A 23,919-nucleotide genomic window follows, 5' to 3' on the forward strand; every position below is an offset into this window, starting at 1 on the left:
CGGAACTAGAAGCACAAGCATTTCGCTACACTCGCATTAACATCTGCTAACCATGTGTATGTGACTAATAAAATTTGATTTGATTTGATTTGTCACCTACAGTATTGTATACATTCCAGTTAAGGATTATTACAATTTGATTTTATTTATTTGGACAAGAAAAAAATATGTCACAGTGCACTGAGAAATCATGAGTGGCATCAGATTGAGCTATTTTCCATATGCACTCCTCTACTACATAGAATCCTTTGACATACTACATAGAATCTTTTGACATACTACATAGAATCCTTTGACATACTACATAGAATCCTTTGACATACTACATAGAAGAGCATAGTCCAGAACTCACCCTCTGGGTCTAGGAGCTTGGTAAGCCCAAGATGCTGCTCAGCCAGATTGAAGGCATTCTGCAGGTTGTGGTGGGCATTGGACTTTTTCAGCTTGTCAAAGTCAATCAGGTCTGGCCTATACACGAGACAAAGCATCATACCACAGCACCAGTCATACAGTATACCACCAAAGAACCACAAGGTAAATACCCAGATGTAATTTACCTGTTGAAATGTTATGATTAAATAGGTATATTCTGATATCTCAAAGATTCAACACAATTACATCAAATGATGTACAATAATGCATCAATAAATCCCAAAGACACCAAAAAGTAATTATTTGAACATTACTCTATGGTAAATAAGAAAATAAATCGTCATAAATGAGGGGGGTTGGAGGTGGGATAAAAAAAAGATATATTGGGTCATTACATGTGACCATATAAAGTAAATAGCAGACTGTGACATAAATCACAAAGGATAATTGGTCTGAATTCCATGAGAAAAATTATCTGAATTATGTGACCCACAAGGGCATGAAGGATAGTTGATCAAACAGACTCTTGTTACCTGTGCTTATGGATGAGGGCATTGAAAGCCATGCCGTCTCGCCAACTGGTGCTGAAATTGTGAATGTTCACGTTTGGATAGCTACAAAGAACAAAACAGAGAACAACAGATATTATGATTTGTTCAATGTTCAAATTCATTCCCTAAGCAATTTCTATATAATTCAAGATGTGGATCTGCTTCTGGAATTTCTTTACTGACTTGTTCTGAAAGTAAAAAGTCCAGTAACATCAAGTCACAATGGTGTTGCTGTCTAAATAAATGTATATTTATCTTAAGGAGGATTGTTTAAGTCAAGTGGTAGAACTGAGAGCTGTCATGTACAGTAGATGACCCAAATCTAAGTATTTAAAATCTCTAAGAATTCTATTCTTCACTTCCGGGTTGGAGCGAGCGGTCGCATTCCACTTTGGCCGCAGTAGTATCACTTTATTACATTTCATTCAATTCACTATAGTACAACGGTTTGATTTGTCTAATCTTAGCAATTTCTTCTTAGCTAGCTACATAGCCGTCTTTGTATCAAAGATAATTGCGTAATTACGTATTCCGTCGTCCCTAACGTAGTCTACACTGCTATCTGCCCAGCAGCTAGCCAGCTAGCAAACGTCTACGATAGCAGCACTGTAGAAAACTACACTCAACTGAACGCTTGATTAGTGTAGTTAGCTAGCTACATAGTTGTCTTTGCTGTCTTCTATCCAAGATAATTGTGTAGTTCTAGAGTGTGTAGTTTTAGAGTGATTATCTTAATTTACAGAGTGTTAGCTAGCCAGCTATTTATCGTCCTTAACTGAGGACTGCTAGCTAGCCAAGCTAGCCAACGTCTACCGAATAGAACTTCCGCACTCAACAACCCGGTCGCATTCCGCTTCGCTCCACAGGTAGTATCACATTTTCATTTCATTTCATTACAGTACAACGGTTTGATTTGTTTGATCGTAGCTAGCTACATAGCTAGCTACATACCGTCTTTGTACAAAGATAATTGTGTATGCTAGAGCGATTTTCTAGGTTAGCTAGCCAGCTATTGTCTTCTTTTAACGCAACGTAACGTAATCAACACTGCTAGTAGCCAGCTAGCCCCGAATAGCAGCACTGTAGAAACTATTACACTCAAGCGGAACGACTTGATTAGTGTAGTGTCAACAACCAGCCACTGCCAGCTAGCTACAAAGTCAACAACGCAGGCCACTGCAGCTAGCCTACTTCAGCAGTACTGTATCATTTTAATCATTTTAGTCAATAAGATTCTTGCTACGTAAGCTTAACTTTCTGAACATTCGAGACGTGTAGTCCACTTGTCATCCAATCTCCTTTGCATAGCGTACCTCTTCTGTAGCCTGTCAACTATGTGTCTGTCATATCCCTGTTCTCCTCTCTGCACAGACCATACAAACGCTCCACACCGCGTGGCCGCGGCCACCCTAATCTGGTGGTCCAGCGCGCGACACCCACGTGGAGTTCCAGGTCTCCGGTAGCCTCTGGAACTGCGATCTGCGGCCAACAAGGCAGAGTTCATCTCAGCCTATGCCTCCCTCCATCCTCGACTTCTTGGCACTGACGGAAACATGGATCACCACAGATAACACTGCTACTCTACTCTCTCTTTCGTCCGCCCACGTGTTCTCGCACACCCGAGAGCTTCTGGTCAGCGGGTGGTGGCACCGGGATCCTCATCTCTCCCAAGTGGTCATTCTCTCTTTCTCCCCTTACCCATCTGTCTATCGCTCCTTTGAAATCCATGCTGTCACAGTTACCAGCCCTTTCAAGCTTACATCCTTATCATTTATCGCCCTCCAGGTTCCCTCGAGAGTTCATCAATGAGCTTGATGCCTTGATAAGCTCCTTTCCTGGACGTCACCTCTCACAGTTCTGGGCGACTTTAACCTCCCACGTCTACCTTTTGACTCATTCCTCTCTGCCTCCTTCTTCCACTCATCTTCTTTTGACCTCACCCTCACACTTCCCCCCTACTCACAGGCAGGCAATACGCTCACACTCATCTTACTAGATGCTGTTCTCTCCACTAACCTCATTGCAACTCCCTCCAAGTCTCCGACCACTACCTTGTATCCTTTCCCTCTCGCTCTCATCCAACACTTCCCACACTGCCCTACTCGGATGGTATCGCGCCGTCCCAACCTTCGCCTCTCTCTCCCCGCTACTCTCTCCTCTTCCACCTATCATCCTCTCCTGCTCAAACCTCTCCAACCTATCTCCTGATTCTGCCTCCTCAACCCTCCTCTCCTCCCTTTCTGCATCCTTTGACTCTCTCTGTCCCCTATCTCCAGGCGGCTCGTCCTCCCCTCCCGCTCTCGTGCTCGACGACTCATTGCGAGCTCACAGACAGGCTCCGGCAGCCGAGCGGAAAATGGAGGAAAACTCGCCTCCTGCGGACCTGGCATCTTTCACTCCCTCCTCTCATCATTTTCCCTTCTGTCTCTGCTGCTAAAGCCACTTCTACACTCTAAATTCCAAGCATCTGCCTCTAACCTAGGAAGCTCTTTGCCACCTCTCCTCCCTCCTGAATCCTCCTCCCTCCCCCCCTCCTCCCTCTCTGCAGATGACTTCGTCAACCATTTTGAAAAGAAGGTCGACGACATCCGATCCTCGTTTGCTAAGTAAAGACACCGCTGGTTCTGCTCACACTGCCTTACCCTGTGCTCTGACCTCTTCTCCCCTCTCCTCTCCAGATGAAATCTCGCGTCTTGTTGACGCCGCCGCCCAACAACCTGCCGCTTGACCCTATCCCCTCCTCTCTTCTCCAGACCATTTCCGGAGACCTTCTCCTTACCTCACCTCGCTCATCAACTCATCCTGACCGCTGGCTACGCCCTTCCGTCTTCAAGAGAGCGAGAGGTTGCACCCCTTCTGAAAAAACCTACACTCGATCCTCCGATGTCAACAACTACAGACCAGTATCCCTTCTTTCTTTTCTCTCCAAAACTCTTGAACGTGCCGTCCTTGGCCAGCTCTCCCCCTATCTCTCAGAATGACCTTCTTGATCCAAATCAGTCAGGTTTCAAGACTAGTCATTCAACTGAGACTGCTCTTCTCTGTATCACGGAGGCGCTCCGCACTGCTAAAGCTAACTCTCTCTCCTCTGCTCTCATCCTTCTAGACCTATCGGCTGCCTTCGATACTGTGAACCATCAGATCCTCCTCTCCACCCTCTCCGAGTTGGGCATCTCCGCGCGCGCCCACGCTTGGATTGCGTCCTACCTGACAGGTCGCTCCTACCAGGTGGCGTGGCGAGAATCTGTCTCCTCACCACGTGCTCTCACCACTGGTGTCCCCAGGGCTCTGTTCTAGGCCTCTCCTATTCTCGCTATACACCAAGTCACTTGGCTCTGTCATAACCTCACATGGTCTCTCCTATCATTGCTATGCAGACGACACACAACTAATCTTCTCCTTTCCCCCTTCTTTATACCATTCTTCGGTGGTACTGAATCGCAATCTCTGCATGTTGGCGAACAACATCATCCACTCGAATGCTACGGCAACCTTCTCCCCATGAGTCTGAAGCCGCAACGGATCGCTATTTCCTAAGACTGCTAAGCGCCCATGACCAGCCATCAACTGTTGACAACCGTGTTCCTACACAGACATCTAAGACGGCTGGTCTCCTGGGAACTGACCCTAGTCCTCTAACTATCAAGGCCTGGCCCTTCCTGTAGGTTCATGCTCTACAACATCCGCAGAGTACACCCTGCCTCACACAGGAAGCGGCGCAGGTCCTAATCCAGGCACTTTCATCTCCCGTCTGGATTACTGCAAATCGCTGTTGGCTGGCTCCCTGCCTGCCATTAAACCCTTACAACTCATCCAGAACGCCGCAGCCCGTCTGGTGTTCACCTTCCCAAGTTCTCTCACGTCACCCCGCCTCCTCCGCTCTCTCCACTGGCTCAGTTGAAGCTCGCATCCGCTACAAGACCATGTGTGGCCTACGGAGCTGTGAGGGGAACGGCACCTCATACTCCAGGCTCTGATCAGCCCTACACCAAACAAGGCACTGCGTTCATCCACCTCTGCCTGCTCGCTCCCTACCACTGAGAAGTACAGTTCCCGCTCAGCCAGTCAAAACTGTTCGCGTGCTCTTGCCCCCAATGGTGGAAAACTCCCCACGACCCAGGACAGCGGAGTCAATCACCACCTTCCGGAGACACCTGAAACCCACCTCTTTAAGGAATACCTAGGATAGGATAAAGTAATCCTTCTCACCCCCCCCCCTTAAAAGATTTAGATGCACTATTGTAAAGTGGCTGTTCCACTGGATGTCATAAGGTGAATGCACCAATTTGTAAGTCGCTCTGGATAAGAGCGTCTGCTAAATGACTTAAATGTAAATGTAAATGTAAGAAAGGTGTCTGAATGCAAGGTGACAGCCAATCACTCACCCAGCAGTCTTCATCTGGCACCAGAGAAGCAGGGCATCCTTGGCTGATCTCTTCTCCTTGTTGTCTCCATCAGTCTCGACACTGATGTCCTGGATCTGTCACACAGACAATGATACAACAGCAGTGTGAAAAGTCTCAAATCAAAAATCAAATGTTATTTGTCACATGAGGCGAATATGCACTTTCCCAACAATGCAGAGTTAAAAAGTAAGAAAATGTGATTTTTATTTATTTATTGTAACATAATAAAATAACAATAACACGGCTATATACAAGGCATACTGGTACAGAGTCAATGTGCTGGGGGTACGAGGTAGTTGACGGGATTGAGGTAATATGTAAATGTAGGTAGGGGTAAAAGTGACTAGGAGATCAGGATAGATAATAAACAGAGTAGCGGCAGCATGTGGGAAGAAAGTGAAACAGCGTGAATGTGTGTGAGCGTATGTAGTGTGTGTATGTGTATGTTGAGAGTGTCAGTGTAGTATGTCTGAGTGTGTGGCTAGAGTCCAGTGAATGTGCATAGAGCCAGTGCAAGAGAGTCAGTGCAACAACAACAAAAAAGGGGGTCAATGCAAATAGTCCGGGTAGCAATTTGATTAACTGATCAGCAGTCTGATGGCTTGGGTTTGTTGCTCGCATAACAATAATAACATACCTGATTCAGATAATCGTGGCCCTGCTTTACATAATGTGTCTCCAGGATAATAATAGAGAAACACTGGCTAAGTGAGCGTTCAAACCAGACAAATTGATGCGTAAAATACGCAGCAACTCAGTGGTTTTCATGTGCATCATATATGTTGCAAAGACGTATCCATCAGCCAATTGAAAACCTAGAGCATTTCTAGCAAATCATTTCTCCCCACCACACCTCTGCATTAGACATACGTTTCCATGCGTTTTGGTTTGAAGACTCATTTACCTGGAACCTGAGAATGATGGTCCAGATGAGGCCCAGGGTGAGGCGGTGGTTGCCGTCAACGATGTCATGTGAGCCCATGTTTTCCAGGTGGACCCTCTGCTCCTTGAGGAACTGCAGGGCCTTGTCCACATTCTCCAGGCAGTGGATACGCATCCGTCCCCTGGTGGGCTTGGGCTGGGGAGAAAGGACAGGACACAGAACATGTCAGCCACGAGAGTTTCACAGTTTATTAAAACGTTTTTTCAGTCATTTAGCAGACACTCTTATCCAGAGCAACTTACAATCAGTTGAGAGTGGCCGTAGGTAAAAAAAAATAAGTTGGTGACACTTTATTTCTTGTTATTAGCATGTACAGTATGAGCCCTTATACTGTCTAATTATAAGGCGTCCCCAAAAATGTATAGGATCATACATGCCCATGACATCATAATGCATTATACCTGTTGGCCTAACGTTAAAGGGATAGTTAAACCATATTACACAAAATTACACATTGGTTTCCAGTCTATGGATAAGGTATGACAGCCATCCTTGCTTTAGTTTAGTTTCCCTGCCACATGCTAATGTTTTAGCATTTGAGGCAGAAATCCCATTCAAGTCATGGTATCGAAATTGGCATTTCTTGCACAAGTCCAAATCATCCAAAAGTATCTAAAGGAAATTGTGAGGATAATATCGGTCCCATGACTAGAATGGGATTTGTGCCACAAATGCTAAAACATTAGCACGTGTAAACAGTGCCAGGGAAACTAAACCAAACCCACAACCTTGGCGCTGCAAGCACCATGCTCTACCAACTGAGCTACACAGGACTTGTCCATACCTTTTCCATAGACTGCTTACAGGGTAAGGAAATCCATTTGTCATTTTGTAATTTGGATGAACTATCCCTTTATGTTTTTAATTATATTATTCCCATGCCATTAGAAAGGGTGTTCATACTGATATGTAGTTCTGTTTATGTTTGTACACTACACGACCAAAAGTATGTGGACACCTGCTCGTCGAACATCTCATTTCAAAATCATTGGCATTAATATGGAGTTGGTCCAAACTTTGCTGCTATAACAGCCTCCACTCTTTTGGGAAAGCTTTCCACTAGATCTTGGAACATTGCTCCGGGGACTTGCTTCCATTCAGCCACAAGAGCATTAGTGAGGTCGGGCGCTGATGTTTGGCGATTAGGCCTGGCTCGCAGTCGGCTATTCAATTCATCCCAAAGATGTTCGATGGGGTTGAGGTCAGGCCTCTGTGCAGGCCAGTCAAGTTCTTCCACACCGATCTCAACAAACCATTTCTGTATGGACCTCGCATTGTGCACGGGGACATTGTCATGCTGAAACAGGAAAGGACCTTCCCCAAACTGTTGCCACAAAGTTGGAAGCACAGAATCGTCTACAATGTCATTGTATGCTGTAGCGTTAAGATTTCCCTTCAGTGGAACTAAGGAGCCTGAAACATGAAAAACAGACCCTGACCACTCCTCCACAAAATTTTACAGTTGGCACAATGCATTGGGGCAGGTAGCGTTCTCCTGGCATCCGCCAAACCCAGATTCGTCCGTCGGACTGCCAGATGGTGAAGTGTGATTCATCACTCCAGAGAAAGCGTTTCCACTGCTCCAGAGTCCAACGTCAGTGGGCTTTACACCACTCCAGCCGACGCTTGGCATTGCGCATGGTGATCTTAGGCTGCTCGGCCTTGGAAACCCATTTAATAAAGCTTCCGACAAACAGTTCTTGTGCTGACATTGCTTTCAGAGGCAGTTTGGAACTCATTAGCGAGTGTTGCAATGGAGGACAGACAATTTTTATGTGCTACGCGCGTCAGCACTCGCCAGTCCTGTTCTATGAGCTTCTGTGGCCTACCACTTCCCGGCTGCGCCGTTGTTGCTCAAAGACATTTGCACTTCACAATAACAGCACTTACATTTGACCGGGCAGCTCTAGCAGGGCAGAAATTTGACAAACTGACTTGTTGGAAAGGCGGCATCCTATGACAGTGCCACGTTGAAAGTCACTGAGCTCTTCAATAAGGCCATTCTACTGCCAATGTTTGTCTATTGAGATTGCATGGCTGTGTGCTCGATTTTATACACCTGTCAGCAATGGGTGTGGCTGAAATAGCTGAATCCTCTCATTTGAAGTGGTCCACATAAACTATATACAAAAGTATCACACTTTTACAATTGACTGGTCGTCTAAATAAAATCAAAAGTACAATCATGTTTGCAAATTCAACCTGACAAAAAAAGGTCTTATAATTAGAAAGGTTTTATATACACAACATGCCACTTCTTCACTCTTAAAAGCAAAGGATGCAGCTGACTATTTCAGTCTGTTGAAAGTGAATGAGTAACCCGGCAATAAAGCAGCCTTCTGCCCTCTGATGTGCGTGGAGACTTTACACTGAGGTGTGGTTTTGGAGGAGCAGAAGAGGGAGGACTAGTCCTTTGTGCAGGCAGGGGGAAGTCAACCCTATTCAATCAAAACCGCTATCTGGGTATAGAAAAGAGCTGGAAGCTCGCACGTTTGAATTCAAGTATTCAGCAAAACTGAGTCAAGTGTAAAACAAAAACATAACTGCATAATTAATTTAAAATGCAGTACTGTACATGCCTAGTTTTTCACTGTGTTGAAAGAAGAAAATGTATCCCCGAAAACAGATGACTGGTTTGGATTGAAGAATGAAAAAAATGGACTTACTGTATCTTAACACCATTTGATTGACACCCAAGTGAGAGTGAAAGCAAAATCCCTATTCAACTCCTACTGCTGAGTCAGTCAGCACAATACACTGCTGACCTCTAAGACATGTGTGTGTGTGTGTGTGTGTGTGTGTGTGTGTGTGTGTGTGTGTGTGTGTGTGTGTGTGTGTGTGTGTGTGTGTGTGTGTGTGTGTGTGTGTACATGTACGTCTGAGTGTGTGTGTCTGCAGAGACACACTGACAATGTGTGGCGGTGCAGCTCTTTGAGATGCAGATTTACACTCTGTAGGAGCTGGGAGTGCAGCGCCAGCCGAGTAGCAATGACATAAGCACTTTTCTACCAGACCATGACATCATATACAGGAAGCCTCATTCCTACAGCCTGTAAAGTTCACTTCACTTTATCATTGCTGAAAGATGACATACAAAATGTGGGTAGACCATGGCTTGCATTTCATATGCAATGTATGTACGTACATACACAGCTGGATATTCACACACACGTTCTTATACAGAGCAACTAGGGATAAGTGCCATGCTCAAGGGCCTATCAACAGATTTTTCACCTAGTTGGCTCAGGGACTCCAACCAGTGACCTTTCGGTTACTAGCCCAACGCTCTTAACCGCTGGTAAGCACATTCTGTATGTATAGCATCTTGAATTATGTCATTAAAAAAGTGCTAGCTATTGACAAAAATATATTCAGTGCTTATGAGCAGTGATGTACTGGTAAAAACATAAGGTGGGTCAACACTGATAGCTGTAAATAAAGTAGCAGTATTTATATTTTCAATGCATTTTTTCCGCAGTAGGTGGGTAAACGCTCGCACAAAATAAAAAAACGTGTGTAAATGACATTTAGGTGTATTTACCCTCCACTACACCACTACTTCTCAGTGCTTATTAGTACATGCCTTGTGTACTATCTATTTACTAGTTTCCATATCATGATACCTGAAGACACACATAACAGGGTCAGAAGAACACTGGCATGGGGCCTATGCAAGTCGAATCATCCTCCTATGTGTTGCATAATATCCTGGTAACCTAATGTGGTACCAGACCTGGGTTCAAATAGTATTTGAAATCTTTCATAAACCTTGAGTTTTTGCTTGAGCCTGCCTGCAGTGCCAGATGGGCTGGGTTTGCACTTGTGGGACTATTCCATTGCTTACATTGCGCCAGGAAAGCTCAGTCAAGCGCAGCATTAATTTTCGAACAATTCCAAATACTATTTGGTACCATGCCTCTACCGGGTAAATAGCTGTTACCTGCTGTGCCTAAACTCAAATCGAGTTACACATTGACCAGGAAAATTAAACCTGGCACAAGGCGTGCCCAGAGGAGTTCATTCAAGTCAAGGAGACCTTTTTCTCCTTGACATGAAAAAATAGGAGTTGGGGATTACAACAGCCAAGTACAGTAATACAATACAATACAAAAGGGAAAGCCCTTCGAGTTTTTAACATCAACTGCTGTTCGTAATTGCACACATGGATTACGCCAATAGCCACATAAATCCCTCAAACTCAACTCTGGACCTCAAAGCCAGTTCCACTGCATTTTTTCATTGTTCACCTCTAATCAGGGACTGATTTAGACCAGGGACACCAGGTGTGTGCAATTAATTATCAGGTAGATAATTAAGAAAACCAGCAGGCTCCAGACCTCATTGGGTAAGAGTTGAGTACCCTTGGCATAGAGTATACTTGGGAGATTGCATTATGAGATGTGCCTTGTTGCGTATTTGCCAATAGAGTGAGATATCTTATTGGGAGCCTTGTATGTGATAGCAAGCCTGGACCGCGGAATCTTTTATGGTACGTGGCTCTGACCATGTGGACATCTTTTCCCGACATCAGTAACAACAAAAAATCAAAGGCAGCCTACCTGCTTCAACTCTCACCAACTACACTTTAGTAATAAATCAAATCAAACTTTATTTGTCACATGCGCCGAATACAACAAGTGTAGACCTTACCGTGAAATGCTTACTTACCTTAACCAACAGCGCAGTTCAAGAAGAGTTAAGAAAATATTTACCAAATAGTCACACAATAAGAATAACAATAACGAGGCTATATACAGGGGGTACCGGTACCGAGTCAGTGCGCAGGGGTACAGGTTAGTTGAGGTAATTTGTACATGTAGGTAGGGGTGAAGTGACTACGCATAGATAATAAACAACGAGTAGCAGCAGTGTACAAAAGGGAGGGGGAGGGGCAAATGTAAATAGTCCAGTGGCGATTTTATTAATTGTTCAGCAGTCTTATGGCTTGGGGGTAGAAGCTGTTGAGGAGCCTTTTGGTTCCAGACTTAGCGCTCCGGTACTGCTTGCCATGCGGTAGCAGAGAAAACAGTCTATGACTGTTTTATGACAATTTTATGGGATTTCCTCTGACCTATTATATAGGTCCTGGATGTCAGGAAGTTTGGCTCCAGTGATGTACTGGGGCGTACGCACTACCCTCTGTAGCGCCTTACGGTCAGATGCCGACCAGTTGCCACACCAGGCAGTGATGCTACCGGTCTGGATGCTCTCAATGGTGCAGCTGTAGAACTTTGAGGATCTGGGGACCCATGCCAAATCTTTACAGTCTCCCGAGGGGGAAAAGGTTTTGTCGTGTCCTCTTCACGACTGTCTTGGTATGTTTGGACCATGATAGTTTGTTGGTGATGTGGACACCAAAGAACTTTAAACTTTCGACCCGCTCCACTACAGCCCGTCGATGTTAATGGGGGCCTGTTCGGCCCGCCTTTTCCTGCAGTCCACGATCAGCGCCTTTGTCTTGCTCACATTAAGGGAGAGGTTGTTGTCCTGGCACCACACTGCCAGTTCTCTGACCTCTTCCCTATAGGCCATCTCATCGTTGTCGGTGATCAGGCCTACCACTGTTGTGTCGTCAGAAAATGATGGTGTTCGAGTTGTGCTTGGCTACGCAGTTGTAGGTGAAAAGGGAGTACAGGAGGGAACTAAGTACACACCCCTGAGGGGCCCCAGTGTTAAGGATCAGCGTGTCGGACGTGTTGTTGCCTACCCTTACCACCTGAGGGTGGCCCGTCAGGAAGTCCAGGATCCAGTTGCAGAAGGTGTTAAGTCCCAGAGTCCTTAGCTTAGTGATGAGCTTTGTGGGCACTATGGTGTTGAACGCTGAACTGTAGTCAATGAACAGCATTCTCACGTAGGTGTTCCTTTTGTCCAGGTGGGAAAGGGCAGTGTGGAGTGCGATTGAGATTGTGTCATCTGTGGATCTGTTAGGGCGGTATGCGAATTGGAGTGGGTCTAGGGTGTCCGGGAGGATGCTGTTGATTTGAGCCATGACCAGCCTTTCAAAGCACTTCATGGCTACCGACGTGAGTGCTACGGGGCGGTAAACATTTAGGCAGGTTACCTTTGCTTCCTTGGGCACAGGGACTACTAGGTCTGCTTGAAACATGTAGGTATTACAGACTAGGTCAGGGAGAGGTTGAAAATGTCAGTGAAGACACATGACAGTTGGTCCGCGCATGTTTTGAGTACACGTCCTGGTAATCCGTCTAGGCCAGCGGCTTCGTGAATGTTGACCTGTTTAAAGGTTTTGTTCACATCGGCTACCGAGAGCGTTCACACAGTCGTCCAGAACAGCTGGTGCTCTCGTGCATGCTTCAGTGTTGCTTACCTCGAAGTGAGCATAAAAGGCATTTAGCTCGTCTGGTAGGCTCACGTCACTGGGCAGCTCGCGTCTGGGTTTTTGATGTCACTTAAATCAGTGTAGATGAAGGGGAAGGAGACATGTTAAAGAAAGATTTTTAAGCCTTGAGACATGGATTTTGTATGTGTGCCATTCAGAGGGTGAATGAGAAAGACAAAATATTTAGTGCCTTTGAATGGTAGTAGGTGCCAGGCGCACCAGTTTGAGTGTGTCAAGAACTGCAACGCTGCTGGGTTTTTCACACTCAACAGTTTCCTGTGTGTATCAAGAATGGTCCACCACCCATAGGACATCCAGCCAACTTGACACAACTGTGGGACGCATTGGAGTCAACATGGGCCAGTTTTCGTCACATTGTAGATGCTCCGATGAATTGAGGCTGTTCTGAGAGCAAATGCAACTCAATATTAGGAAGGTGTATCTAAGGTTTTGTACACTCAATGTACATTGTGGATGTTTAGTTATGGATTATTAAATAGGTCTTGAATGTTGGCCGTATGGTTCATATACTGTACATATACTGTATGATACAATATTAATAAAAAATATATATATCTAATGAAACCACACAAATCCTTAGGCTAAAAATATATCCATGTGGAGAAGTGTTCCCCTTTCCATCTAATTAGGTCATTTCTGCACAATATCTTTGTCCATTTAGGCCAGTGACACCTGTAGGCTCAAGAGCATCCTCAGAGGTAACATTCCATGAAATAATTGCATCAGTTACATAAGTGTCACTTGACTTTTTCCACATTTTGTTACGTTACAACCTTATTCTAAAAATGTTTCAATTGTTTTTTCCCCCTCACCAATCTACACACAATACCCCATAATGACAAAGCAAAAACAGGTTTTTAGAAATATTTGCTGATTTATAAAAAATAAAAAAACAGAAATATTAAATGTACATAAGTATTCAGGCGATTTACTCAGTACTTTGTTGAAGCACCTTTGGCAGCGATTACAGCATTGAGTCTTCTTGGGTATGACGCTACAAGCTTGGCACACCTGTATTTGGGGAGTTTCTCCCATTCTTCTCTACAGATCCTCTCAAGCTATGTCTGGTTGGATGTGGAGCGTTGCTAAACAGCTATTTTCAGGTCTCTCCAGAGATGTATGATCGGGTTCAAGTCCGGGCTCTGGCTGGGCCACTCAAGGACATTCAGAGAGTTGTCTGAATGTCTTTCTGTGTTGTCTTGGCTGTGTGCTTAGGGTCGTTGTCCTGTTGGAAGATGAACCTTCGCCCCAGTCTGAGGTCCTGAGAGCTCAGGAGCAGGTTTTCATCAATGATCTCTGTACTTTGATCTGTTCATCTTTCCCTCGATCCTGACAGGTCTCCCAGTCCCTGCCGCTGAAAAACATCTCCACAGCATGATGCTGCCACCACCATGCTTCACAGTAGGGATGGTGCCAGGTTTCCTTCAGAAGTGACGCTTGGCATTCAGGCCAAAGAGTTCAATCTTGGTTTCATCAGACCACAGAATCTTGTTTCTCATGGTCTGAGAGTCTTTAGGTGCCTTTTGGCAAACTCCAAGCGGGCTGTCATGTGCCTTTGACTGAGGAGTGGCTTCCATCTGGCCACTCTACTATAAAGGCCTGATTGGTGGAATGCTGCAGAGATGGTTGTTCTTCTAGAAGGTTCTCCCATCTCTACATAGGAACTCTAGAGATCTGTCAGAGTGACTATCGGGTTCTTGGGGACCTCCCTAACCAAGGCCCTTTCTCCCCCCATTGCTCAGTATGGCCGGGCGGCCAACTCTAGGCAGAGTCTGTGTTACCCTTCCTCAGATCTGTGCCTCGACACAATCCTGTCTCAGAGCTCTACGGACAATTTCTTCAATCCCATGGCTGGGTTTTTTCTCTGACATGCACTGTCAACTGTGGGACCTTATAGACCGGTTTGTGCCTTTCCCAATCATGTCCAATCAATTGAATTTACCACCGGTGGACTCCAATCAAGTTGTAGAAACATCTCAAGGATGATCAATTGAAACAGGATGCACCTGAGCTCAATTTCGAGTCTCATAGCAAAGGGTCTGAATAATCATGTAAATAAGGTTTTTCAGTTTTTATTTTTTATACATTTGCAAACATTTCTTAAAACCTGTTTGCACTTTGTCATAATGGGGTATTGTGTGCAGATTGCTACAGATTTTTTTGTATTTAATCCATTTTAGAATAAGGCTGTAACGTAACAACATGTGGAAAAAGTCAAGGGGTCTGAATACTTTCCAGAAGCACTGTACAATTAGTATGTATCAAGGGTCTTTCCACCAATTCGGGGGCCTTTTGAAAAGTGTAACTTTTGATTTCAACATTCTGTCATAAAAACACGTTTCCCCATCTCAAGAGATTAAATTTAAAAAATACTTTAGTAAGCTTTGTCGGCTCGGGGATACCTTGTCGGCTCGGGGATTTGATCTTGCAACCTTCCGGTTACAAGTCCAACGCTCTAACCACTAGGCTACCTGCCTCTTTAGTGCCAAAAAAGTAACCTTATAAAAATGAGTCTTCGGTTCACGTAAAAGGGTTGACCTTAAAATGAGGGACAGATGTAAATAAATCAGTAATCAGTAACAAGAAATAAATAATCTTCAGAAATGACTTAGTCTAAGCAACAAACTAACTAAGGCTTTACAATGATGGTGAAATGTTGGGGTTAAGTGGGTTAAAATCTTCCCAGAAATACACAGGGTTGACGGAGTGACATGTCAAAAAACAGAATTTTGGCACTTTAGCAAGTCTTTATTCATATTAATTGAATTATTCAGATATTTTGAATTCTCCATGTGGTCTATCGTGGTTCCCCACGGGACGGTTGAGCTAACGTAGGCTAATGCGATTAGCATGAGGTTGTACGTAACAAAAACATTTCCCAGGACATAGACATATCTGATATTGGCAGAAAGCTTCAATTCTTGTTTAATCTAACTGCACTGTCCAATTTATAGTCGCTATTACAGTGAAAGAATACCATGCTATTGTTTGAGGAGAGTGCACAGTTATGAACTTGAAAAGTTATTAATAAACAAATTAGGCACATTTGGGCAGTCTTGATAGAACATTTTGAACAGAAATACAATGGTTCATTGGCTCAGTCTAAAACTTTGCACATACACTGCTGCCATCTAGTGTCCAAAATCTAAATTGTGCCTGGGCTGGAATAATACATTATGGCCTTTCTCTTGCATTCCAAATATGATGGTAAAATAATGTTTTTGTAAAGCATGTTTTTTTCTTTGTATTATCTTTTACCAGATCTAATGTGTTATATTCACCTACATTAATTTCACATTTCCACAAACTTCAAAGTGTTTCCTTTCAAATGGTATCAAGAATATGCATATCCTTGCTTCAGGTCCTGAGCTACAGGCACTTAGATTTGGGTATGTCATTTTAGGCGAAAATTGGGGGAAAAGTGTCAGATCCTTAAGAGGTTTTAATTAAAGGGCCCTTCATTTAATTTAACAGGCTATTCAAATGCAATGTTGGTGCACAACTGCTACTTAAAAAATCAAAAGGCACTCTTTTTGTGGAACGACCCTCAAGCATCTCAGAGTAGAAGTGCTGATCTAGGATCAGGACCTCCCTGACCATGTAATCTTATTCATTGTGATCTAAACGGCTAAACTGATCCATACAGGCCCGGGTAGCACGGTACTCACCAGTCTCTCCCCAGACAGCACCTCCAGCAGTTTGATGAGCATGCGTCCATCACTCAGGTCCCTGTACAGGTCGGTGATGCGGCAGGACACCCGGGAGAGGTGAGAGTTCACCCATTTGGTGAAGGTCTTCTTCTGCACCGCTTCACGCTCATCTGGAGAGAAAAGAAGACAGGGAATACAATTAAGAAACAAGTAATAAAGAGAAGCTATGTCAAAGTGATATGTCATTAAATTAATTGGAGAAGAAACAAGTGAATTCCTGATGACGGATAAGCAGAGTTACGGTAAAAAAGAAATACATGTTAGCAGACGCGCTTATCCAGAGTGACTTACAGGAGCAGTTAGGGTTAAGTGCCTTGCTCAAGGGCACATTAACAGATTTCTTACCTAGTCAGCTCAGGGTTTTGAAAGAGTGACCTTTTGGTTACTGGCCCAACACTCTTAACCGCCAGGCTACCTGCTGCCCTATGTTTGCCAAATTAGCAGTGTTGAGAACCCAGAACAAAATGTAGTAATGTAGTAATTAAACTACATTTTGCAGTAGCTTGGTGGTAGATGAACTAAATTAAAATCTTGGTAGTGTTTGCGGTAGTTAATTACTTTTTGACCATGTAGCGGTGCAGCTAACTACTGGAACGACACACTACTTTTTTTGGCAAAAAGGGTAGAAAATATGGGTGAAATAGGCAAGATTTTATAAATGTATAAATTACTTTTTCAAAGTAACTTTAGTTAAGTAAAGTAAGGCTATGGAAGATAATAATGCTGGAACAAGACATTGAAGTATAGATAACTGCTCACACTGTCCCTATACAGCCTGGTCTTTTAATTTCAAGCCTGAAATACTATAGAGCAGTGATCTAACTAATCAACTACTGTAATCATCCCATGATCAACTGAATCAGGTGTTTTAGCGCTGGGCTAAAGTATATTTAAAATGTGTACTCCCTGGATCCCCAAGGTTAGATTGAAAATGTCAATAAACTTGTAAGACTGCCATTCAAATGTAACTTTGTAAGTAAACAAAATAAATACTGTGTAGCTAAGTATTGTGGTTAATGATGGAACCCATGTGTTGTTGTATACAGTAACAGTATTGATACTCATTGTATAATTGTGTCATATGAGAGGTTTTCGTCACTGTGGGTGATTGGCCCCCTTTGTCACATGCAACTCATCATCCTTTCATGATCCAGATTTTAAAACAACTAGAGTTGATTGGGACTGGTGGCCTTGCCTCTTCAGACCTATTGCAGAAGGTCTTAAGGCTTCCTCACCTGGTCTCTCCATGTCCACTGAGATTAAGGAAATGGACAGGTGAACGCAAATGCTTGATAGGGGGTCGACCATATTGCTGTCATCTGTTCTGGGTTCTCAGGACAGTGCACATGAAAGTGAGGAGACGAGGGGAGAAAGCCACTGCAGACTAATGAGATACAACCATAGCTTCAAAATGTTAAAAAAAGTGGAAGCGGGAGCTGGGGCTATCCTGTTTATGTTCGGGGCCCTTGACAGGGCCAATGCCGCACCCTCTGGCTCAGAGTTCATATCCATGAACACAAGGCGTGTTTATTTATAATCCTCCCCAATTTTCCTGTTATTGCATTCCTTATCCCTGCAAAGACGTAAGCATCTGATTTGATTGTTCGTTTGCCACATGGCGAAATGAGGTAGATGACCTCACCACACGCAGGGCTGGCTGCACCTTGCAATGTACTCTCCAACTCCAAGGCCCTCTTGACTTTTTTAAATTAGTGATTTATTTGACACGTTTGACGATCTGACGAAGAAAAACAATTGGAGAAGGTCGAACCTATTCCTCACATCCCCCCCCATCTCTGAAACACAAAACATATCAACATATGAAATAAAAAGGTATCCTTTGATTAAAAAACACTATTGATTTGGAATCGATCGCTCAGTTAATACTGAACCCTGACCACAATTGTAGTGTGTATGACTTAACTAACTAGACTCAGAGCCAACTTCCTGCTTGCTGCCCTACCCCACAGGGGTACAACCAGCTATCATCACAGGAGGTTGCTGAGTAGAGAACGGCTCATAATAACGTCTGGAAAGGAGCGAATGGAATGGCATAAACACATGTGTTTGATGTATTTCATAACATTCCAGCTTTTCCGCTCCAGGCATTACCACGAGCCCATCCTCCCCAATTAAGGTGCCACCAACCTCCAATGCATCCAAACCAATTTCTGTGGCATTATTGCAACATGGTAACATCACCACAAGCGTCACATAGTGGTACATGCTAGTGGGGATTTTTTTAAGGAGCCTCCTGTGAGACCGGAGGACAAGACAGAACTGGACAGAACAATAGAGGCAGTGTTCCTCTCTTCCACCCCTGCCCTAGCTCAACTCCGGGGAGGGCTAGCTAGAGGAATGTTGCACTAGCATCTGGTCTTATCGTTAGGTAAACACATAGCTCCCGATCTATTAACACAGTTTGAAGAGTGAGTTTAAGATGTTTAACAACAAAAAAATGGATGCCAATAAAGACAATTTCAGGTCGTTTCATTAAACAAGACTGCGTCGTGCCGTTTGTCATTTTTCAAAGACCTTGGTCTTTGAAAACATTGATTCCAATGTCATCTCAATGCCATTTTTAGCAGATGATCGCTTTAGGACCTTCATGCAACAGAGTAGTTGTTCCCAAACTTTTTATAGTCCTGTACCCCTTCAAACATTCAACCTCCAGTGGCGTACCCCCTCTAGCACCAGGGTCAGCGCACTCTCAAGTGTAGTTTTTTTGCCATCATTGTAAGCTTGCCACACACACACTATACAATACATGTATTAAACATAAGAAGGAGTGTGAGTTTTTGTCACAACCCAGCTCATGGGAAGTGACAAAGAGCTCTTCTAGGACCAGGGCACAACTAATAATATAATAATAATCAATATTTTTGCTCTTTATTTAGCCATCTTACATATAAAACCTTATTTGTTCATCAAAAATGGTGAATAACTCACCACAGGTTAATGAGAATGGTGTGCTTGAAAGGATGCAAATAACTCTGCAATGTTGGGTTGTATTGTGTACTCTGAGCACAGCCCTATCCAGAAATTTGGCAGTGGCTTCTAATTAAATTCAATTTTCACAGAACCGCTTGTTGCAATTTCGATGAGGCTCTCTTGTTCAGATGTCAGTAAGTGGACTGGAGGCAGGGCATGAAAGGGATAACGAATCTAGTTGTTTGTGTCGTCCGTTTCAGAAAAGTACCTGCGTAATTGAGCACCTGAGTGAGCTGGGTGTGTTGCTATATCACATTTGACATTGTCCGTAAGCTTGAGTTCATTTGCACACAAAAAAAACATACAATGATGGAAAGACCTGTGTGTTGTCCTTGTTAATGCAGACAGAGAAGAGCTCCAACTTCTTAATCGTAGCTTCAATTTTGTCCCGCACATTGAATATAGTTGCGGAGAGTCCCTGTAATCCTAGATTCAGATCATTCAGGCGAGAAAAAACATCACCCAGATAGGCCAGTCGTGTGACAAACTCATCATCATGCAAGCGGTCAGACAAGTGAAAATTATGGTCAGAAAATAAAACTTTAAGCTTGTCTCTCAATTCAAAAAAACGTGTCAATACTTTGCCCCTTGATAACCAGCGCACTTCTGTATGTTGTAAAAGCGTTACATGGTCGCGGCCCATATCATTGCATAATGCAGAAAATACACAAAAGTTCAGGGGCCTTGCTTTAACAAAGTTAAACATTTTCACTGTAGTGTCAAAAACGTCTTTCAAGCTGTCCGACATTCCCTTGGCAGCAAGAGCCTCTCGGTGGATGCTGCAGTGTACCCAAGTGGCGTCGCGCGTTACCACTCCACTATGTCTCCCTGTCATCCTTAATTGACACTCCCATAAACGTAACGGACATATACCAGGAGCTGTGCCAGGCCCGCCACGTCTGTTGACTCATCTAGCTGTAACGCATAGAATCTACTGACTTGTATGCAAAGCAGTAATTGTTTCAAAACATCTCCTGCCATGTCACTGATGTGTTGTGAAACAGTGTTGTTTGATGAAGCATTTGTCTGTATAGTTTTCTTGGCCTTTTCCCCCAGCATTGTCCCAGCCATATCCGCGGCAGCAGGAAGAATTAAGTCCTCCACAAAGGTATGGAGCTTGCCTGTCCTAGCCACTCGGTAGCTCACCATATAAGACGCTTCTAGCCCCTTCTTATTAATGGTATCTGTTGCTTTCATACACGTCTTACTACTCGAAAGTCATCTTAATTCTCGCTCAAACTCCCATGGCTTATTTTTCTAATTGGCATGTTTCGTTTCTAAATGTCTGCGCAAGAGTGAAGGTTTCCTGCGAGAGAGTAGCGGTTAATGTGATTGGATGTAAATTATTTGACTGGGCTACCTGTATTTGACATTGTGTTGTTATTTCGCTGAACACTACATGGTTTAATTTTATTTTTCGCAGTGAAACGAGGCTACTCAGGCGAGAAAAAAACATCACCCAAATGTATAGCCACGTTGGAAAATCTAAATGGACTGTGAGTCACATGATCATTAGGCGTACCCCCGACGGCATTGCTCGTACCCCTGGGGGTATGCGTACACCAGTATGGGAATAGCTGCAATAGAGGAAGTTGAAAGTTCAATCAATACTACTAATACTTTTTGGGGGGTTGGGTCACTGATTGAGTACCACCAATTGAGATTCTTAGTTTGTGCTATAAAATGGCTTTGTTGGTATAAAGAGGTTTTAGTATCAATCTTTATAGTACATAGCTAGGTTTCCATTCAATTGGCAACATATTTTAATGTGAATATTCTAAAATCTGCATAAAGAAAATATGCATATTTTCCCACCAGTGTGTGTTTCCGGAAAACATAGTTTTTTCGGATAAAAATCAGTGCGTGAGGATCTAAAGCTTAGTCTGATTCGATCACATTTTCAACTCTACCGATATTTTTGTCACAAAATAGCAGATGTGCCTACTCTGGTCTTGGCACGCACGCTCTAGCCAACAGCTCGCAGATACAGTGCGGGTAGGCTAGCCTACATGATGAGATTATTATGGTTAAGAGTCAAAATATTTGTATTTGTCAAACGGCAGTCAAGCATCGATCATCATGTCACCAAAACAAGACCCTCGATATTTATTGGAAAGGGGCATCAAGATAACTGTGCACTTTCACCAGCCCCATCAGGCCTGTCGTGACATTTCTTTTCCCCGACGTGTACTTTACTAGCATAAAAAGGTTGGACGGCAACCTGGTTAGTGTCACAAAAAAATCATGCAAAAAGGTAATTGCATTGGAATGTACATTCATTGCACTTTGCTACATACAGTAGTACTACCCCTATTTGACCCTGTTCTAATCCAAATTTCATCTGTATGAGCTCATGGAATACACTTTGTTTCAAAATGCATCGGTCCTGTATCAGTTCCTGTGTCTTTCTGTGACTGCTAATTCACTCCTTTATTAAAGTATAGATATTATATGGGTCATTCCACAAAATTAGTGCCTTTTGCGTGCGTCCCTTTGATATTTTAAGTAGAAGTTGTGCACAAATATTGAATTGTAAAAGTCTGTTATATTAATTGAAGTTCCCTTTCAAATGGACCACATGGAAAATTCAATACATCTGATTTTTTATATGAATTAAGACTTATTTTTTTTATTGTGATTTATCAGGAGGTGCCAGCACCCTCAGCACCCCTACTTCCCGCAGCTATGCAAATGGCACCGAATTGGTGCAACAACCCATATATTCAAGTATATTCATTAATTTCTTACTATTGCAATGATGAATAGAGTGTTCTTTAGTCCTAATTGTGTTGGATATCACTCTCTTCCAGAGAAAATCATCCCAAGTCGTAGCATTGCTTTGTGACCTTGACACACAGCTCTATTGCAAATCCAACCAGCTGGGATATGAGCAGTCTGGTCATCACGACTGACACAAAATAGAAACTATTGATTTATTGATCGCATCTTGTATCTCTATCCTGGGGGCTAAGTCTCCGGTTCCCAAAAGCAAATTTCTCATCTTATCTCAATAGAGATGCACATTCATTCAAATTCCAGTTTGGTTTCTTTTCTCTCTCTTTTTTCCTCTCTCTAGGTTTCGGCAGGAAAGGGAGTTCTTGATTAGGGCACTACTCAGGAATTGCAGAGTTCAAGGCAATTTGGATTACTACCCCACCCTTAGCTGGCAGGAAATACTGAACGTGGTGAAAGATTCCATTTTGTAACTGCACCTCTAAAGCACTGTTCATGTTCAGTGCTAGTTACCTATTGACAAGATTTACTCCTCTCATATTCTGCAGTCTGTCTTTCAGCCAACTCTTGTGTGGGCAGTCTAATGATTGGCAGAGACTGAAAACAATCATTCAGAGGGACAAAAATAACAACAGCCATTTTGTTTAGGCCTAGATATACATATTATATGATATAGCATTCATATATTGACAAACTACCAAATGAACAGACTAGGAATCAGCATCCAAGGACGAAAAACGAAGGTGGAAGACTGGACATCTTAGCGAAGCAGTTCAAAGGTTGCTTCCTTCTTCCCTCACAGTTGAATCAACATCCTGTGGCCTGTGGCGGGTCAGAAGATTGAAATTCTTCTGACTTCCTGTGTATTAGGGCTGGATTAGTGGATGAGGTCACACTGCCATGTTTAGGGGTGACTAACCACTGGACAAAGGCGTTGTCAGATCAACATTCAACATTTGATTGAGTTGTCAGACATGAAGTCAACTTCCCGTGTGGCTCAGTTGGTAGAGCATGGCGCTTGCAACGCCAGGGTTGTGGGTTCAATTCCCACGGGGGGACCAGGATGAATATGTATGAACTTTCCAATGTGTAAGTCGCTCTGGATAAGAGCGTCTGCTAAATGACTTAAATGTAAATGTATGTAAAACCTGAAATGCTATTGTTGATTGTTGTTTGAAAACTAGATCGAAATTAAACAAAAACTGTGCGCGTTAACGATGTTTTGCCAACTAACCAGCAATGACGATCTAAAAACGTTATGCCAACAAAACACATGGGAACACTGGGAAAACATAAATACCAGGTAGCGTACTTGACAAGATGTCTCCATGTCATGAAGTGGATAAAGTCCCTCTATTGATAGAAGGGTAAAAACAGATCACCAGTCAGATAAGTCAGGGTGTTATGGCAGATGGCCTGTTTGTTCTTTAACAAGGCCTCAGGTTATCACACAAGCAACTACCAACAGCTATATGTTTCAAATCAATGACGCAACATCAACATTTCGCTGGCAGACAATGCCTGGCAAAAGGGAAAACAAAGCACTAAACAGGACATGGCTTTGTGTCCAATTACACCCAGTAAAAACATTCACTACATTTCGATATCTCTCACTCTTTGAATTCTCTGACATGTTTTATCAGGACTTTATAGTAAAGATGTGGTTGAAAACCTCAACATCATACTTACTATTGTCAAAAGTCACAATAGCACTATATTTTACAGTAGTTTCCACTGGTATTTACCTGCTATTAACTAGGATGAAGGCCGGAATTCAATCCGATCACGCTTTGTCGACAATGCACATTTAAAGGTAATTTCCGATTTAGCCGACATTTGCAGCGTTTACTGT

The 23,919-nt window shown here is 43.4% G+C and overlaps 1 protein-coding gene across 1 annotated transcript in view; it reads right to left on the reverse strand.

Moving 5' to 3' along the window:
* Window positions 1-23,919, reverse strand: part of LOC111960755 (spectrin beta chain, non-erythrocytic 1) — a 107,051-nt gene that overhangs the window by 51,603 nt on the left and 31,529 nt on the right. The window contains exons 6-10 of the mRNA XM_070442916.1: window positions 16,302-16,453; window positions 6,234-6,407; window positions 5,309-5,403; window positions 906-986; window positions 353-468 (exon numbers count right to left, since the gene is read on the reverse strand). Coding sequence (XP_070299017.1) covers window positions 353-468; window positions 906-986; window positions 5,309-5,403; window positions 6,234-6,407; window positions 16,302-16,453 — 618 coding nt within the window. The remainder of the gene's footprint in view (window positions 1-352; window positions 469-905; window positions 987-5,308; window positions 5,404-6,233; window positions 6,408-16,301; window positions 16,454-23,919) is intronic.

This window comes from Salvelinus sp. IW2-2015, linkage group LG1 (assembly GCF_002910315.2).
Source record: "Salvelinus sp. IW2-2015 linkage group LG1, ASM291031v2, whole genome shotgun sequence".
In the NCBI taxonomy this organism is placed as follows: Eukaryota; Metazoa; Chordata; class Actinopteri; order Salmoniformes; family Salmonidae; genus Salvelinus; species Salvelinus sp. IW2-2015.